The sequence below is a fragment of the Vulpes lagopus genome, chromosome 19 (genome assembly GCF_018345385.1).
Source record: "Vulpes lagopus strain Blue_001 chromosome 19, ASM1834538v1, whole genome shotgun sequence".
NCBI lineage: Eukaryota > Metazoa > Chordata > Mammalia > Carnivora > Canidae > Vulpes > Vulpes lagopus.
The window spans coordinates 31,467,536-31,485,363 of record NC_054842.1 but is presented as its reverse complement, the minus strand read 5'-3'; the positions used below and the strand labels follow the sequence as shown (position 1 = coordinate 31,485,363).

Sequence of the window (17,828 nt, the reverse complement as noted above, 5' to 3'; positions counted from 1 at the left end):
CTATACCTTTCTTACCTTCCCCGGAAAAAAGGAGCATCCACAAAACCACTGCTACAAGGCACAGGGCAGCCTGGCCCCAAAGAGAGCCCTCCAGCCCCTGGTCCCATGCTGGGTAGGCCTTGACTAGCAACAGGATCCTGCATGTCGTGATGTGGGTGGAACTGCAGGAGGGGCCCGGCCCATTCTAGATGGCCGGTTTTGGTGAAGACGATTGCCCAAACAGTGGTCAGAGGTGGTATCTGTGGGACACCTTGAAAACCTCACCAAGTCTTCTCTCCAGCCTCCACACACAACATCGCCCAGCTCCCCAAGGCACAGGAGTCCAAACCTGGGGGACTCTGGCTAGAGCTGGTACCGGTGACAGCATTTGAAGTGTGTCGTGGGTGAGAGGATGACAGGGTATCTCCCTCTCCCCCTCCTTCTCCTTTCCAAGACGTATCTGAACTGCAGCTGTGTGACCGGGGCGTCTGCTTCAGCCAAGACGGGATCGTGCCCCATCCCCTGTGCCCACTTCCTGCTCCCAGCCATCTTCCTCATCTCCTTCGTGGCCCTCATAGCCTGCATCTCGCACAACCCACTCTACATGATGGTTCTGCGGTGAGTGCTCCTTGGCCCCCACGCTGCCTGCTTCTGTCTCTCCTCCTTTCCTGGCACTGAAAGACCCCAGCCTTGGAAGGGCAGAGCCACGAATGGCTGAGCCACAATGAAGCCAGGCTGCCTGGCTCCACACTGTGGAAATACCTATAGATTCACTTATGTGTAAGTCCTGAAAGAACTAAAAGGAAGGAAGAGAATTCAGCTAGATGAAAGAAATCAAGGGAGAAAAATCTGGAAAGTTCCAGAGACTTGAGAGTGAAGCTATGAGAAAGGATGAAAACAAGAGCAACCCAGTGTGCTAGGAGCCAGGACCAAGTTCTCAGGTCAGAAGGGAAAGGCTGGCCACGCGGGAGGGGAGAGCAGAGGTGTCCCATTACAGTAGCGGTGGAATGCCTCTGAGGTTTTGAGAGGGAATTGACCCTTCCTTCACCTCGCCCTCTGCAAAGAGAAAACAACATTTCAACCAGTTCACCTAACCCACCCCTGCCCGCCTCTTTCCTGTCCTCACCCACCTTGAAAACAGAGAGGGAAAAACATAGGATCTGGATATCCAGTGCTAGGGTCAAAAGCCCAGCTATGCCATACACTGGCTGGATGTCTTGGGTTGTTGCCAACCTCACTGAGTCTCAGTTTCCTCAGTTATGAAAAGACATTAATGATATTGACCACAAAGGACTGGTGTCAGGATTACCTGATAAATTGCTTTGTAAATCTAAGGTACTTTACATATTGGTTAATTATCCCTATTAACCAAATTCTAAGAATTGCTAATAGCTAGCTAGGTGCCAATGACCTATTTTTCCCAAAAGGCTTCATCTCCTAAGATGAAGAACTGAAGCAGCCACTTCTCAGGGCCTGGGGTTTTATGAGTTAGCTTGCAAACTACCAAGCTCCTATTTTTGTTACCGTTTCAAGAACATTGGCAGGAGACAGGAGACTCCTGGTTCAAAGACAAAGGACTGTTACTCACAGGAACATGCAAAGAGCAGGAACCTTGCATCATTTATCCTTGTGCCCCTCATCCCATGGAGTGACCTGAAATTCCTACGTGTATGCTTCACGTGCAGTGAGCTTATGTCACAGTGAAGAATGCTGGGCTGGGAAGAGCCACCCACTGTGTAGACCAAGTCTGCTCTTGGTGTAGGGTAAGGTTTTACCCCATGCCCCAAGGTCACTCATCGCAACCACAACCCTGAGAAATGGCCCAGGAAAACAGCAATCAGAACCTTGTGTTCTTAGAATATTCCACAGAAACCTGCGGGGATGCTCAGAGCCACAGCGTCCCTCCCAACACCATCAGCACCCTGTTTCTACCACTCCCCACCCTGTGCATTTGAAGCACCAGTGCTTTCATTGAAGGCCCTTGAGTGGGATGACCTCTTGTACCAGGGCCAAATGGGCCATGGTGGGCCCTCTAACCCTGAGAAATATTTGTGGGTGGCCATGATGAGCAGAGGGAACAGAATAAGGAAACTTCACAGGGAAGTCCCTGAGCAGTAGGTAGGGACCAGTCCCAGTCAGTCTGCCTCCCAGAGGACTCTATCAAGCCCCAGGGTTAGGGAGGCTGCGGAAGAGGAGCATCATTTCAACCACAGGAGGAGCTTTCCTAGAAAACCTCTCCCTTCTAAGTCTTATCAGCGGCTGGAGCAAAACTAAAGAGGCCCCAGGATCCCAAAATTGTTTAAAAATAAATCCCACTAGGAAAGATGAGAGAATAGATGCTATTTAGTGCAAAGAAGGTGAGGCTTAAAGGTGACTTTGTAGGTGACCCACATGTTGTTTGTACCCTAGCCCCCAACCAGGTGTGGAAATACAGGCTGGGAGGTAAGGTTCACCAGAAATGTGGAAGGAGAGAGTGGTCCAAACATCAGAGTTAGTTCACGGCCAATGAGGGCAGAGACCAGAAGGGGCTTAAGCTGTCAGAAACCAAACTGTGGTGCCCAACCCCATTTGCTCCAGAATCTAGAGTAGTCTTCCCAGGGACAATAAACAGGACTATTTAGGAATGGGCCCTGTAGGGACCTGTGGACATAAAGGGAGTATCCATTAGATTGAGATTTGAGGTACTTTCCATTGGGGAGAGGGGGTCATAAGTGGGTGCCTCAAGCCCGTAAGTATTGCTTTCACTGGGCCATCCTGCAGAGGAACTGGAATAGGGCCCCTTTCCACTTTGCTAGCTGGACTGTGGGGCCATTGGTTCTGAGTTCCCTTCCTTGATGTCCCCTCCGCCCCCAGAAGGGTGGGTGTTCAGAACACAGAGAAGCCTGGTGCCTCTGCAGGCAACCTCCTGGCTCCCCACCTTGTGGATGGGGTGTCCTCCCTCTCTGCCCCATGCCCAGCTGGGATGGCAGGGCCTGGCAATACCACCACCTGATAGCTTCCCCCCATCTCTCTCTGAATCTCTTTCCTCAGCCAAATGCTTGTCTTCTCTTGAGGGAAAAAAGGTAGCGGCAAGACTGGCTATATAATTTGTAGGACCCAGTGCAAAATGAAAATGGGAGGCTCCTGGTTCCAAAATTATTGAGAATTTCAAGACAGCCACAGCAAAGCATTAAATCAAACCAGGAACCTTTCTGAGGGTAGGGCCCTGGGAGGCTGCACAGGCCATACGCCCACGATGCTGGCCCTAGGTAAAGGATTCTTCTAGTTGCACACAGAAGCCTATGGCCCAGGGGCCCTAATTACACTGTCATCAGGGCTGTCTTTATTGCTATTCACACTCTATGGGAGTTGTTCAGACCTGCTGCTGTGAACACACCCTTCCCCATGCTTCTCTCCATTCCCAGCCTCTTCTGCCCTCTGCCTCTTGAAGGGGGCACTGAGCAGCCCTGAAAATCAGAGACTAGTGGTTCCCAAATTTGAGTGTGCAACAGAATCTCCTGGAGGACTTCCTAACGCACAGATGGCTGCCCCCCCCCTCAGTGTACCTGATTCTTAGGGCCTGAGGTAGAGCCTGGGAACCTGCATTTCTAATGAGTTCCCAGGGGTGAGGACTCATGCAGCTGGTCCAGTGATGGTGCTTTGAGAACTACTGATATAAATGACAGGAGCTCTTGGCCAGGTGAATCCAGTCAGCCAGGTGGCTGTCAGGCCACTTGAGGGTAGGATCCAGCATGTTCTAAGGCTGGCTGCCCCTGACTGAGTAAAGGCACAGCCCTGGGTCCTCTGGCTGCTGACTTCCTATTTTCCTTTTCAGTGTGGTGAACCAGGAAGAAAAGTCATTTGCCATTGGGGTACAGTTCTTGCTGATGCGCCTGCTGGGTAAGTGCCTGAGATGCCCCCTTCCCTCCTGAGGGATGGCACCAGGGCATCAGAGGGCTAAGAGGTGCAGGGTGGGGCTGAGGGAAGCCTTGTCTCATCTCTACTATAAAGGGAGGCTGTGCATAATCAAATCAACACATCAGCAAGGTCCAAGACCCTATATGGGCGGTTTCCCCGTACTTGAGGTTAGGAAAGATTCCATCTATGGCATTAACTCCAAACAAAACTATGTAAGAAAAATGAAAAGTGGACACAGCTGAGAATACCTAATAAAGAACTGAAGGCAGGTATTTTTTTCATCTCTCTCCAAGAACTGGCTGTAGGAACAAAACCCTGCATTCCTGTCCCAGCCAGAACAGCAGCTGAGCCCAGCCCTGGCTTCTCTCCCATCTCACAAAACTCATTCCTCTTGCCTCTCTTCTGCAATTGTTTCTCAGTGCGGGGCCCTCTGCTGGCAAACCCTGCCTACGCTCAAGCAGCCCGAGCCTTCAGAGAAAAGGAGCCAGTGCACAAATGACCAATAATGCTCCCTAGGAGGGCAGGCTGCCCTGGGGAGCAGGGAACACCTGGCTCTCCCTGGGGGCGTGGGCTGGGGGGCGTGGGAGATGTGTGCACCTCACCCGCCCTTTCCCTGAGCCTCATGCTGGAGCATCCCTTCTTGACACATCCAGGCAGTAATGTGCAGATCCTTGCTGTGACAGGTAAACTGAGTAAAGGGACTACCTTCAACTGAGTATTTTTTTTTTTTTAGATTTTATTTATTTATTCATTGAGAGAGAGAGAGAGAGAGAGAGAGAGAGAGAAAATGGCCGGGACACAGGCAGAGGGAGAAGCAGGCTCCATGCAGGGAACCTGACGTGGGACTCGATCCCGGATCTCCAGGATCACACCCCAGGCTGCAGGCGGTGCCAAACCGCTGGGCCAACTGGGGCTGCCCTCAACTGAGTATTGATTAAGGACCCAGTGGGTGCACACTGCAGTGGGGAGTATGGCAGTTGCAGTGGAGGGACTTTAGCCGCTCTCAGATTGTACTTTCTGACCTCAAATGCTGAAATTCCTGCAGAGCCCACTGTGCCTTATTATCTGGGAGCCCAGCTGCACGTGACTGACCTTCCAGCGGCTTCCATTATCGTTCTGGGGTGGGTTGGTGATGTCCCTCCTGGGGCCTACTGAGCAAGAAGCTTTGCAGGGCCCTCTCCCACAAAGATTGGGAGAGGAGTGCAGATGATGAGGAACAAACCAGCCTTTTCCACGGGATTTCTCCATGTTGGGCCACTTGCTCTCCTCGTCCCAGCACTGCCCCTTCAGAGCCTGCTCCTCAGGCCTGTATTAGCAGCATGGAAGGATGCAGGGCATGGAGGATGCAGGGCAGCGGGGCCTCCCCTGTCCTGGTGGCAGAGGCACTGCCGTCATCATAGCTGCTTCCTATCACGCATAATTCACATGGGGCTTGCTGTGAAACCTCTGCTGGGAAGGAAGCCCCAGGTTCTGTCCAAGGCAGCCAGCAGCCAGGATGGGCTCTGAAGAGCTTCTCCCAGCCACCTGGAAAACAACCACTATCCCACTGCTCAAAGCACCTGCTGCCTTTGTTTTGTCACTTGAGCTCAGACAACTTGATATGGGATCACAGAAAATCTGGGCTGGAGGCATTCCATTCATCACCCAAGAACACAATCGCACTCTGGGATAGAAAGAAGGCCTTCACGTGGATAAAACCCAGCAAGTTTAAAATTACCCACTGGGACTTGGTTGAAAATTTCTCTGGACTTCATTTCTATTTAGGGTAGTAGCATCCTTGGTGGACCATCCCTGTGGCCAGTTTCCATCCCCTGCTTAGCTGGAGACTTGGAAGCAAGCAGGGTCTGAGTAGACAGGCTGGTTCTCCAAAGTTCCCAATTATGGGTGGAGCCACAAGCAGATCTCTCTTTCCTCCTGAAGCAGCTTCTCACAGAGCCCTCAACAGAGCGAGGCTATTCTGAGCACAGTGGTTCAGGGCGTGGATCCTGGACAAATCCCTTCCCGGTTGGTTCAGTGGCTGCCTAGAACTATAGCTAACAATACGGGGGTCATCCGGAATATTTTGCAGCAGGAAGACATAGCTCCTGCTGGATCAGGTCTCACCACCCAGCTGTGGGGAAGTTCAGGCGGCTGGGGTAGAGGCTCTGAGCAGCAAGGGTGTTGGGGGTCTCCTGGGGGTGTTGTCTAAGCCAGCGGGGCAGCCTAGTGCAGTAGAAGAGCATGGGCTTTGAGGAAACTAGGGTTCACAGTCCAGCCCCGACCCTCTTGGCTACACAAGCATGATGTAGCCGTGCCCACCTTCTTCCTCCTTAAAACAAGGGCGCCCAGCCATCTCCAGTCCCTATGAGGACTTGAGGGTTTCCGTGTCCTCAGGAGACTCCTGCCACACCGTAGAGGTCAGCGTATCTCCACTTGAGGCCCTTCCAAGTGTTGCCTGTCTGAGCTGGCATCAGGGTGACCTCTGTGACTCACTGCTCTGAAAGGATGGCTCCAGTCCCTTTTCTCTTCTAAGCCTCTAGTGAAAGAGGAGTTCAGGCTTCCCAGAAAGCTATTTGGCTTTCCAAAGTCACTGTGGTTCCCAGGGGTGAGGCAGAGCTGTTCTCATTCATGGGAAACACACAGGGGCACTGGGGAGAGGGAGCTCACTCCCCACCCTGCCGGGCACCTCTGCCCGCAGCTCCATGTAACCTGGGCTCTCTGAATTCTCTTCCTGCTGACGCCAGCCTGGCTGCCGTCTCCAGCGCTCTACGGCCTCACCATCGACTACTCCTGCATCAAGTGGAACTTTCAGTGCTCAGGGAGGCGCGGGGCCTGTGCCTACTATGACAATGATGCTCTCCGAGACAGGTGAGGACCCAGCATGACCCTGTGGTCCAGGGGGTGTCAGGCCCCAGGCCAGAGCAGAGGGCAGCCATCTGCTCTGGTGACTTTTGTGGGGTTAAAGGCAAGGACCAGAGGGGTGTTGCCATGGACAGAGAGCAGGGTCACTGATGACAGAGAACCATCTGGGTAATAGAGAGAGAGTGTGTGTGTGTGTGGTATGTGTGGTGTGAGGTATGTGTGAGGTGTGTGTGTGGGGGGGTATGAGGTGTGAGATGTGTGTGGGTGTAGGGTGTGAGGTGTGTGTGTGTGTGTGGAGTGTGAGGTGTGTGGTGTGTGTGGTGTGTATGTGTTTATGTGGTGTGTGTGGTGTGTATGTGTGGTGTGTGTGTGTGGTGTATGTGGTGTGTGTGGGGTATGAGGTGTGAGGTGTGTGTGGGTGTAGGGTATGAGGTGTGGTGTGTGTGTGGGGTGTGAGGTGTGTGGTGTGTGTGTGGTGTAGGGTGTGAGGTGTGGTGTGTGTGTGGGGTGTGAGGTGTGTGGTGTGTGTGGTGTGTATGTGTTTATGTGGTGTGTGTGGTGTGTATGTGTGGTGTGTGTGTGTGGTGTATGTGGTGTGTGTGGGGTATGAGGTGTGTGGTGTGTGTGTGGTGTAGGGTGTGAGCTGTGGTGTGTGTGTGGGGTGTGAGGTGTGTGGTGTGTGTGTGGTGTAGGGTGTGAGGTGTGGTGTGTGTGCGGTGTGAGGTGTGTGGTGTGGCGGGACCTGGGGCGAGGCCGTGGCTCTGGAAGGATGCCAGGCCAGCTCCCACTGCTTGGAGAGAGGGGCCTGCGGGCTCGCGGCCGAGGTGGAGGACAGGTGTCCCTAACCTGCCTCAGCGGGCCCAGGCCCAGCTGCACGTCAGTAGTTCTGCACCCTTCCGGCCACCTCACCTGCCGCCATTGGCACGTAGACCAGAGACCGTGGGCTTGAGGGGTCTGAGCAGGATCTGGAAACTGGGGGTGGCCTAGAAGGCCGGGAGAGGGGTGTACCCAGAGGGCGGCGAGCAGATCCCCTCTCCTCCTGGCTGTGCTGGGAGGACTGGAGCCCCCAGACTGGCTGGGGCTGCGGCGTTGCCTCTGGCCCATGCTGGGATGAGGACCATTGGGCTGGGAGCTCGAGCCCTCTCCCCGGGAGGCTGGTGCCCTGTGTGTCAGAGGGTTGAAGGAAGTGAGCCCCCACCCCCGCCCCAGTGGTAACGGATCCTTACCTGAGTGGTGACGACAGATTCCCTGTGAAAATTGTGATTGGCCATTGTGAAAGGGATGCTCTCTTCCTGATGGCCCAAGCCCCAGCCCCAACTCCCCCACACCCCCCAACCCCACCCTTGGGCCACAGAGCCTCCACACCCCCTGACTGGTCCCACCCCCTCCTGCCCCACAGGTACCTGGGCCTGCAGGTGGGCTACAAGGCGCTGGGTGCGCTGCTGCTCCTATTCATCAGCTGGCGGGTGAAGAAGAGCAAGGAGTACAATGTGCAGGAGAAGGCCGCAGGCCTCATCTGACCCCTGACCCTCGGCCCAGCCGCTGCCCTGCTCCAGAAAGTGGACCCTGCCCCTCCACACCTGCCTGTATTTACTAATGTTAACACATCATTTCCGTTTAGTTTTTTAAATAAGAGAAAAACCCCAGGCAGCATTTGCCCTCCCTGCCTCCTACGCCCCCCTCCCCCCCAGGATTCCTTAGGTCCACTGTGTACCTGGGCTGGATGGGGACTGAGCTGGAAAGTTAGGTCTTCCCTGGCTCCGTGGGAGGCACCCCCATGTGCCCAGGCACTCCTCAGTGCTGGGTCCCCCAGCAAGGATGCCCACTGAGGCAGCCTTCCCCCCCCACCCCCCCGCTGCCACCGCCCCAGCCTTGTGGGTGGGTTGGTTTCCTAAGTGGAGAGAGCAAAGGGGTATCTTCCCAGAGGAAAAAAGGAGAGCGCTGGGTTATGGTTAATGGCCAGAGGCAGGCTAAGGGAGGGAGAGCCTGGCTGTAGCCCTCTTTGTGCCTCAGTTCAGCATCAGAACCCAGGAACGACTGACCTCCTTCCACTCAGATCTTTGCTTCCTGCCCCAAAAGGCCATTTTGGAAGCTGCCATGTTGGGAAGTAGGGCTAACTGGCCCCCTCTCAGTTACCCCACACTCAGGCACCAGAGCAGGGACCAAGACACCCCAAGGGCGGGTCATCCAGATGTTGTTCCTGTTAACTCTAGATCCTTCTGAGCTAAGAAAGCTGCACTGTGGTGAAGACCTGAGGAGGGCTGTGAAGTGGTCAATAGCCCAACCTCCCACAACCTCCATGTGAGACCACTCAACTGAGAGTGTTGGGAAAACCCTCCCCAAGTTGCCTTGGGAGCAGATGAGGTGGCCTCACGTGGGCATCCCTGTCTGGATGGACCTCACCCTGTGTGCCAAAAAGACAGGCGGTCCAAGATGTCAGCAGAGCAAGTGCTGAAGCTGAGAGGGTACCAAGGGCAGCCAAGCTGGATGGTGAGCTGCAGCCCACAAGAGAGAGGCCAGTGTGGTCGGCTTCCCTGGCTCCAGACATGCCTGTATTCATCAAAAAGATCTCACCTCTTCTCACTGCCCCTCCTGGGGCCTGGGTTGAGCGACCTCACTGTTGTGTGGTGAAGGCTGAGAGACGTCTGCAAAAGAGGCCTTTCATCAACAAGTATTATATTTATCGCAGACCAGCTTTGTGCAAGGCAGCGCTAGTACATGGCTCTCCACCGAGCTTGCCTACGATCTCCCTCACCTCCCTCAGTCCACACTGGGCCTTCTCCCAGAGTGTGCTCAGTAGGCAGCAGCAGGGAGGCACAGCACAAACCCAGAGATTGTCAACAGGATCTTGACCATCTATGTCCCACCAGATGGCCCCTGCACTTGGCCCTTTGCCAGACAGAGACCTGGCTCACTGTGTCCTCTGGAGCAGCTAGGAACTGGTTATGGCCATACACGGCTCTCTTGAGTTCCAGTCCTCTTGGAAGAACCCTCCAGAAGCATATCAGAAGCCATCTCTGGAAAGGGGTCCTATGGTGATAAGCCAAAAAAATGTATGCCAGTGGCCAAACTGCCATGAGACCGAAGTATTTGTGAAAGCCACTGCTACACATGGCCTTGTTTCCAGAGCCACCATGCTTATTTCCAAAGATCTCACTCAGGAAGGGAGAGGCTCCGTGCAACCTCAGGGGCCAGTTTCAGCGTTTAAGTTGGTTCTGCTTGGAAAATGATTCCCTGCAACTAATCCTGGTCCTTCTCTCTGTGATTTAACCAAATCCTGGAGGCACTGCCCTTCAGCTGAGCTCACGAACAATGAGTGCCAACCTGCAGATCTTGGAAGATTGGTTGCCCTCCCAAGGCTTTATTCTATTGTGATATTGCTATTAATATATTATAATTTTGCTATTGATGTAACTTAGTCATGAATTTGTACTGTCATCTGTATTTGTCAGAGAATGATAGATCCTGTATTTTCTGGCCAGAGGAGGTGCTCATGCCACATCCACAGGGGCCCATGGCCATGGGTATTGGAGGTAATACGACTCTCAACCCATCAGTCTAGTACGGAGCAGGTGGCAGGTGCTTCTTGTTCCTTCAGTAAAGTTCTACAGGTAACTGTCAAAGATCCACAGTGCTGGGCTGTCAGGAGGCCTGATTTTATATCCATAAGTTTATATCCATAAGTAGAGTGAAATACCAAATCTTGGATCTTTGGAAATAGCTAAATCCATGATACAAATCAGAATTAGGATCATAATCATCGTTGGTCACTTGGTCACAGCCATACTACCACTCCCACAGCAAACCTTTCCTCCTGATGGCCAGCAGAGAATATAATGGTGTCACCTTCATTTCACTTCTAGAGCAAACACTTCTAAAGCTGAACAAACTTCCTTGAGTGCTGGACACTCATAGAGGGTGTGATTAAAATACAGATTCTCAACCCCTCCAGCCAGCCCCCAAGGCTATGGGAGTGGCCCCTGTAACTGACCATTGTGAGTGGTCCCTAATCCCTTGTGGGGTGTCATTGGTACAGCAGAACCTTGGGGCCTTATGCTTAGGCCATTGAGAAATTTACAGACTCTGTAGGCCTTTGGTAAGTAAAAGATGACAAGGGAAGGGGGGCCAGTTAATCTGATTTCCTGGGTGGCTACAGTCAGGAGCCAGCGGGCATGAAGAACAGCCCAAGAGCTCGCTGTACCGTATGCAGTTCATACCACGTACTGAAAGTGGAACCCTCACTCTCCAAGCTTGAATGTGCAAAAAATGTCACAAGTGTTCTCTAAATTAGTTATGTTTGATTTCTCGCTGTCATCCTGTTGACTGGCTGGAGATTTAGCATCGGCCATCCTCAAGCCTAGTCCCCAAAGCCATCCACAGTCCCGTGGGTCCTGCTAGTATGAGTCTCTGGTCCTTTCCCAGGCTGAGGCTCCCTGCTTCCCTCTGAGCCTGGAAACCCTGCAGAGGCTGGTGAGGGGAGGGCCCAGCCCTAGAAAGCCCACCCCTCTGCTCCATTCCCTCTGCCAGCATAATCCAGCCCCTCAAGGGCTGAACAGAAAAAGCCATAAAAGGAAGGGTCTGTAGGCACTTTTTATCTCATTCTTCTGGAACCTCCTTAGCATAGGAGTGGGAAAATGCAGTGGAAATCAAATATCGTATCTCCACAAATTATGGCCCCATAAGGGAGGCCAGACTGGTCCTAAGACCCCTTTGAGGATGAGGAATCTGAAACTGAGGAAATCGTTGTGGCTGACTTCACCCAAATGACACCTGGCTGGGTCTGGACGTAAACCAGGCCGTCTAGATCCTTCCATTCCAGCCCCAGCTGCAGCCTCAGCCTCCCTGCTGAGATAATCTGAAATAGGGGGAGGCCCCTCTATTCCCACTGAACTTCCTGGTGGCAGGTGGGGGAATCTACTGAGGGCTCTCTCAGGTGGGAGTGCAGGTGAGAAGGACCAGGTGCTGCTTCATTTACCCGCCTTCTGTTCAAGTAGCAAGAATGTCACGTGTGCTCATTAAGCAGGGCCGATTTAGCCCCATAGCACCATGAGTTACAGGAGAGTCTCGGAGAAAGTGGACAAAGAGGAAACAGCTTTCAGGAGTAAACGTCAGGAGAGCTGCACACAGACAAACCCTGAAGGGTGACACCTGGTGACGGGTTAGCAGATCCTCGCTTAGGAAACAAAGCCATATTGTGATTTTCTCCAACCGCTCGCAGAGGTGGAGAGGGACAGCTAAGCTGCGGGCTGAAGCCAGTCAGTCTCAGACTGTTATTAAAATATCCTATTACAGATTCCCAAAGTGATGAGATTGGCAGGAGCTCTGTGTGTGTGCGTGTGCGTGTGTGTGTGTGTATGTGAGAGAGAGAGCCCGCGAATCCAAAGGAGAAATCCTATCTTTCCCAACCATAGGAACTACATACCTGGGGAAAATACCCATCCCCTGCCAGTAGCACCCCATCCATTGTAACCTTTCCTCAGAGATTAAATATGTAAACAGGCCCCGGGCAAGCCCTTGGCAAATCACAAGTGAGAGAAAGCTTTGCTCCCTTGACACGCCCTGCCATTCCTCCCCACATGACACAGGTCGCCCCAGCTTGCCAAAGCCCCTGCCCCCCAGGCACCTGCCGCCCCTCGATGTCAACAACAGTGACTAAAATGCACAGGGATCCGTACAGCTCACAAAGCCGCCCAGCCACTCATCTAGCAAGCTCCCCTAATTGCAATTGGGTCAGGACAGGCTGGGCCGGGCTGCAGGTAACCTCAGCGAGGTGCCACGTGACATAACAGGAGGTCATATCTTGCTCACCTAGAGTCTCCTGTGGGTCTAGGTAGCTCTCCAGGGCAGGGGCTCAGTAATGCAGTCGGCTTGGGGGCCGAGGTCTCTCTGTTTCATCACATGCCACCCCAAACTGACAAGGCAGGGGCAGCAAGTACCCAAAGGTCTCATGCTGGTAAGTGGATATTCTGGAAGTAATACGCTCCACCTCTGCTCCCAGCCTGTTGGTCAAACTTGCATGTCCCTGCCACCCCTGTGTGCCACACAGCTGGGGAAAGATGAGCCTGTGAGCTCAGAAGAAACAAAAAGCAGGTATGGACAACAGTGCTAGCATCCTCTACCACTACGGATGAACCGGGGACATGGGTGCTCCCAGGACACTTAAGCCAGCTTTGTCAGGCTTTGTCAGGGGGCGGAAAATGTTTTCTGAAGGAGGCAGCATCAGTGCTGGCTCTGGAAAGGTGAGGAGATGATCTCCAGGCAAGGCCCAGCCCACAGGCAGTTGGCAGAGGGATGGAGAGGTGGGGAAGGAAGCAGAGCTGGGGTGGCAGCTGAGAGAGATGCAGGGAGCCAGGAAAGGTTCTCTTGAGGTGGGAGAGATTTTCTAGGGAGGCTGAAGAGCCAAAGAGAAGTACAGCTGTCTCCTTCCTTAGCGAAGGAGGAGGGGATGAGGCAATGTGCACTAGAGGAACCTCACCCAGAGCTTCCACCAGCCCTGGGAGGCCAGTATGGCCAGTCGTATCCTCTGAATGGAGAAAATGAGGCCCCTTCTAGTTGTCACTTGTGCCTCCATTTGTTCATTTAGTACCTGATACAGATGACAGCCAGAGATGACAAACACATGGTCCCCAGCCTTCGGGGACATATTAGGAGCCAGAAACAGAGGGCAGAGTTCAAGTGCTATGAGCTCATTTGGTTGAGAGATCAGAGAAGGGGGTTGATCCCAGAAGGGGGTTGATCCCAGTCTTGCAGGATGGACTGGATCTCAAGAGACCGCATGGTCCAGAGACATTCCAGGCAGAGGGAAAGGAGCAGGAAAACCTGGGCAAGCTCTGAGAAACCATGGACACAGGACCCACCAAGGAGATAAGATATAAGGCCTGGAGAGGCAGTTGGATCCAGGCTTAGAGGCTGCTGGAGGGTGTTGAGAGCTGGCTTATACCAGGTTGTTGGCGGTAGGGCCAGCTAGGTCCCAGGGCCTGGGTCAGGGCCTGGGAGGGGCACCTCAGAGCCCCAGCCAACCAATCCCAGGAAGGTGTTTCTAGCGCAGGGTCTCTTCCCAGAGTCTACACTGGAAAGGAGCTCCTGAGTGGACCCTGCCATACCCGCAGGGGGCTGTCCTTTCCATAATCCCAGTGTACACTGGCCCTGCCCAACACGCTCACAGGGAGCCTCCACCTCATGTGCTTGAAGGAGCCACCCACATGCAGCCGTCCTCTTGCCCAACGCTCCAAGGCTGCCCCAGCCCAGGGTGGCGTGGAAGCCACTCTCTCCCCATCCTTCCCCTCCCACCTCCTCTCTATGCCCATCTAGGCCCTGGAGCTCCACGCCTGGAGCTGGGAATTGGAGAGGCTCAGTGTCAGGGCCAAATAGGGCACTAGTTTAACTCTCCCAGTGTTGCCAACCCCCTTCTCTTTACCCTGTGGTCCATCAGTGTGAGATAGAAAGTCTGTCCCCTTTACAGACACCAAATCCATAGAAGTGACCTCAGAGGTCCCAGATTGGAACCAAATATTTGTTTAAACGTCGGTCCTCATTACACCTCACTACCCCTAGCTTCCAGAAGAGGAACAGCGACGGCTGGATGAGACGGAAGCTCTCCCTTTGGGTCCCCACTGGGAAAGGCCCCAGGCGGATCTCACACTTGACCCAAGTGGCCTCTCCAGACGCACTGAGGTTTCAGAAGGGCTCTTGAAGCGCAGAGTTTCAGTAGCTCAGGTGTGTTGAGCGCTCAGGCCACTGTCCCAGGTGCTTCAAACAGGTTTGCACCTTGAGTCAGCGCTGCAGCCCTGCAAGATGCAACCAGCGCGCCGCTTCTCAGACGCGGATCCTGAGACGCGGCGCTGCCCTTCTCAGCGAGGGGGCGCGCGGGGAAGGCGGGCGCCGGCCGAGGGGCGGTCGGCCACCAGGGGGCGCGCCCGCCCCTGTCCCAGGCCGCATCCCCGCCCCCGCCCCCGCCCCCGTCCCCGCCCCCGTCCCCGGCCGCGTCCCCGTCCCAGTCCCCGTCCCCGTCCCCGCCCCCGTCCCCGGCCGCGTCCCCGTCCCAGTCCCCGTCCCCGTCCCCGCCCCCGTCCCCGGCCGCGTCCCCGTCCCAGTCCCCGTCCCCGTCCGCGTCCCCGGGCCCGTCCCCGTCCCCGGGCCCTGCGGAGCCGCGGGAGCCCCGGGGACGCAGGGGTCGCGCGCCAGCCCGCTCCGCGCCCCGGGGGGCAGTCTGCCGGGGTGCGGGCCGCCCGGCCGCCCCCTCCCGCCGCGCCTGGGGCCTGCCGCGCTCCTCACGCCGGCCCCGCTCCCGCACCGCCTGCACCGGCCACCCCAGAGCATCCCGGGGCTGGGCCCCTGCTCAGGGTCGTGGCCTTGAGATGTCCCTCTGTCCCGCTCCGCGACAAGGCACCGGGTAGTCTGTTTATCTGTATGTTCAGTACGAAGGTGTAGTGAGCCCATTAAAGAACAAGGGAAGCATGGTTTGTCTCCCTCTCTCATGTTTCCCACTCAGTTCCCCTCCTTTCCCTTATAATCCTTTTCACTATGTCTTATATTCCATGTATGAGTGAAACCACATGGTGATTGTCCTTCTCTGATTGACTTATTTTACTCAGCATCATACCCCCCAGTTCCACCCACTATGAAGCAAATGGTAGGCATTCCTGTCTTCTGATGGCTGAGTAATATGCTCCTGACTCTGGGAAACAAAGGGTTGCAGAAGGGGAGGTGGGGGTGGGGGATGGGGTAGCTGGGTGACCGGCCCTGAGGAGGGCACTTGATGGGATGAGCACTGGGTATTATACTATATGTTGGTAAATTGAATTTAAATTTTAAACACATGTAAAAATAAATAGATAGATGACAGATAGATAAATTTTAAAAAGGAAAGCAAAGAAGAAGCCAGAAGCACCAAAACACACACAGGGCTTCCTGACACTCTCTGACCTGTTGCTGGCAGAGGGGCCACCCAGCCCGCAATATGGGATTCCCACAGCCTCTCCACAGCATCGCCCTCTGGAGACCACCCTTCTGTGGCTTCAGGGGGCTCAGATCCCTCTGACTCCTCTTTCCTCCAGTTCCTAGAGCACCTTGTAGGGCCTGGCCCTGAAATAGTAGCAGGCATCAGAGAAAAAGCTATGTCTGCCTGTATCCTGCGCATCTCCACTTGGGGAATGTCCCAACTGCCCATCCTGTGCATTTAGGCATCTGGAAAGTGCTGGACACCAGTCCTGTGGAGCGAACAAGACAGACCGAACCCCATCTCCCTTGGAATTTGCAATTTGGGAAGCAAGACAGACATAATCAAGAAGGCCCACAAATTGTGTAGCAATTGGCTAATAATCTATCACAGGTGCAGCCATGCTGTGAAGCAGGAGTGCAAACACACAGATGGATACCTGCATGGGAACGCAGTGGGGTGAGCAGGTATGCAGTGGACCCAAAGGGGAGAAAGGCCAGTTCCCTAGCAGATGTGGGGGGGGCAGGTAGGAGTGAAGGCAGTGAACTTCAGCTGAATCTTGAAGGGTAGGGCACGTTTGTTGAGCAGGGCCTCAGAATGGAGGTGTTCTGGGCAGAGGGGGCTGCAGGAGTGAAGGCTCAGAGGTGAGAAAGCTTGGGATACGTTTGCATGAAAAGCAGGGGCAGGTTGCATAGTTACGAGCTGCCGGAGCGTAATGAGTGGTGGTGTACCACGCACACCTCCCATTGTAACTGGCTGCTGCCTGTGGGAATGGAAGGCACTGACAGCTTTTTAACAGGCGATGCAACGCAGTTTCTGGGTTTAATAAAAGGTCACTTTTAAAATGGGCTGTGGGTGTACCTGGCTGGCGAAGGTGGGCTCTATGCAAGGAGGCTTCTTTCTTGTCATTATGGCTGCTGAGGGAACAGGTGCTGGAAAAGATCAGAGCTGGGGTGCTCCAATGGGACCAGAGCTGGGGGAAGGACCAGTGAGCAGCAGAGCACCCCAGGCCCCCACAGGCTCCCAGCAGCCAGGCTGTGTGCTGCCCAGGGTTCTGGGGCTGATCCCTGGGCCAGAATGCACCTCCCAAGCACATGCTGGGAACCGGCTGTCTCTGGGCCCAGCATATGGGTTCTAATAGGTCCACATGACATTTATGTTTTAAAGTTAGCTGCATATATCGGGAGAGTTTGAATTTTGGATTTCCTCTTGAAAAACCCTGGGCCAGCACTCCTGCCGGATGACAAGGGACTGGAGCTGAGTACAGAGCACCTTCGGATGGTCCCTGTACTCTTAGGGGGGGCTGTGCTCCCCACATCACTAGCTTGGTCCTTGTGGGTATTTAAATTTTCACACATACACATGCCCTTAGAGAGTCCAGCTAAGCCAATGAAAATCTAGGTGAATGTGGGAAAAGGCCTGGAGGAGGACAGAGGGGCTGTGTTTGAGAAATAACAAGCAGGTGGATGACTACCCAGTAGAAGATGAGAGGAATCAATGTGGACTGCTGGGCGGCTAGAGAGTCAAGTCGGAACTGAACTCCCCATCTCTCTGCCCAAACCTCTCACTGGCTTTCCCATCTCACTTAATGGCAATCCAGCCTTCAAGCTGATCAGACCAGAAACTGGGAGACAGAAGAAAATAAGAGAGGACAGCCTAGTAACTGGGGAGGCACGAGGGGAGGCTTCATAGTAGCAGCAACGCTCTACTTCTTAAATTCGTGTTGGGTAGCTGGTTTTGTGAGAATGCATTGAGCTCTCTGTGCTTCCGTGTATTGTAGTTTACAGAATAAAGTGTCAACATGTCATGCATGTGTCTCAGTTGGGCACCGCTATAACCACACCATCACCCCAGGGAAAAAACAGACTTGTCCTTAAAATAAAACTCACACTTAAGATTTGATTTTCCAAAGGCTTGTTTAATCAGTGATTCTGAGTAAATGTTAGATTTACACTCATGGTTTTATTGTACAGTAACATTTTACCATCTTTTTAGGTAAATAGTCTGTGTATTGAAATGTCCTCAAATGAAAAGCATTTCCCATTGTAAAACTTTTACCAATTTACTTTTATATTTATGATTTGTTTTTAACAAGGGCCAATATTACCATGTTGCAAGCGCCACCTGCCCTGCGATGTATTTGAGACAGAGGGATGGCTCCAAGCCAAAAGTC

General features: G+C 53.8%; 1 protein-coding gene across 1 annotated transcript in view; it reads left to right on the top strand.

Annotated features, from left to right (window-relative positions):
• The window catches only part of SLCO2A1 (solute carrier organic anion transporter family member 2A1), an 80,615-nt gene extending 70,489 nt beyond the window's left edge, over positions 1–10,126 (top strand). The window contains 4 exon segments of the mRNA XM_041734397.1: positions 434–597; positions 3,794–3,858; positions 6,600–6,723; positions 8,117–10,126. Of these exon segments, the coding sequence (XP_041590331.1) occupies positions 434–597; positions 3,794–3,858; positions 6,600–6,723; positions 8,117–8,237 (474 nt within the window). The 3' untranslated portion in view covers positions 8,238–10,126.
• Positions 10,127–17,828: the final 7,702 nt, after the last annotated feature.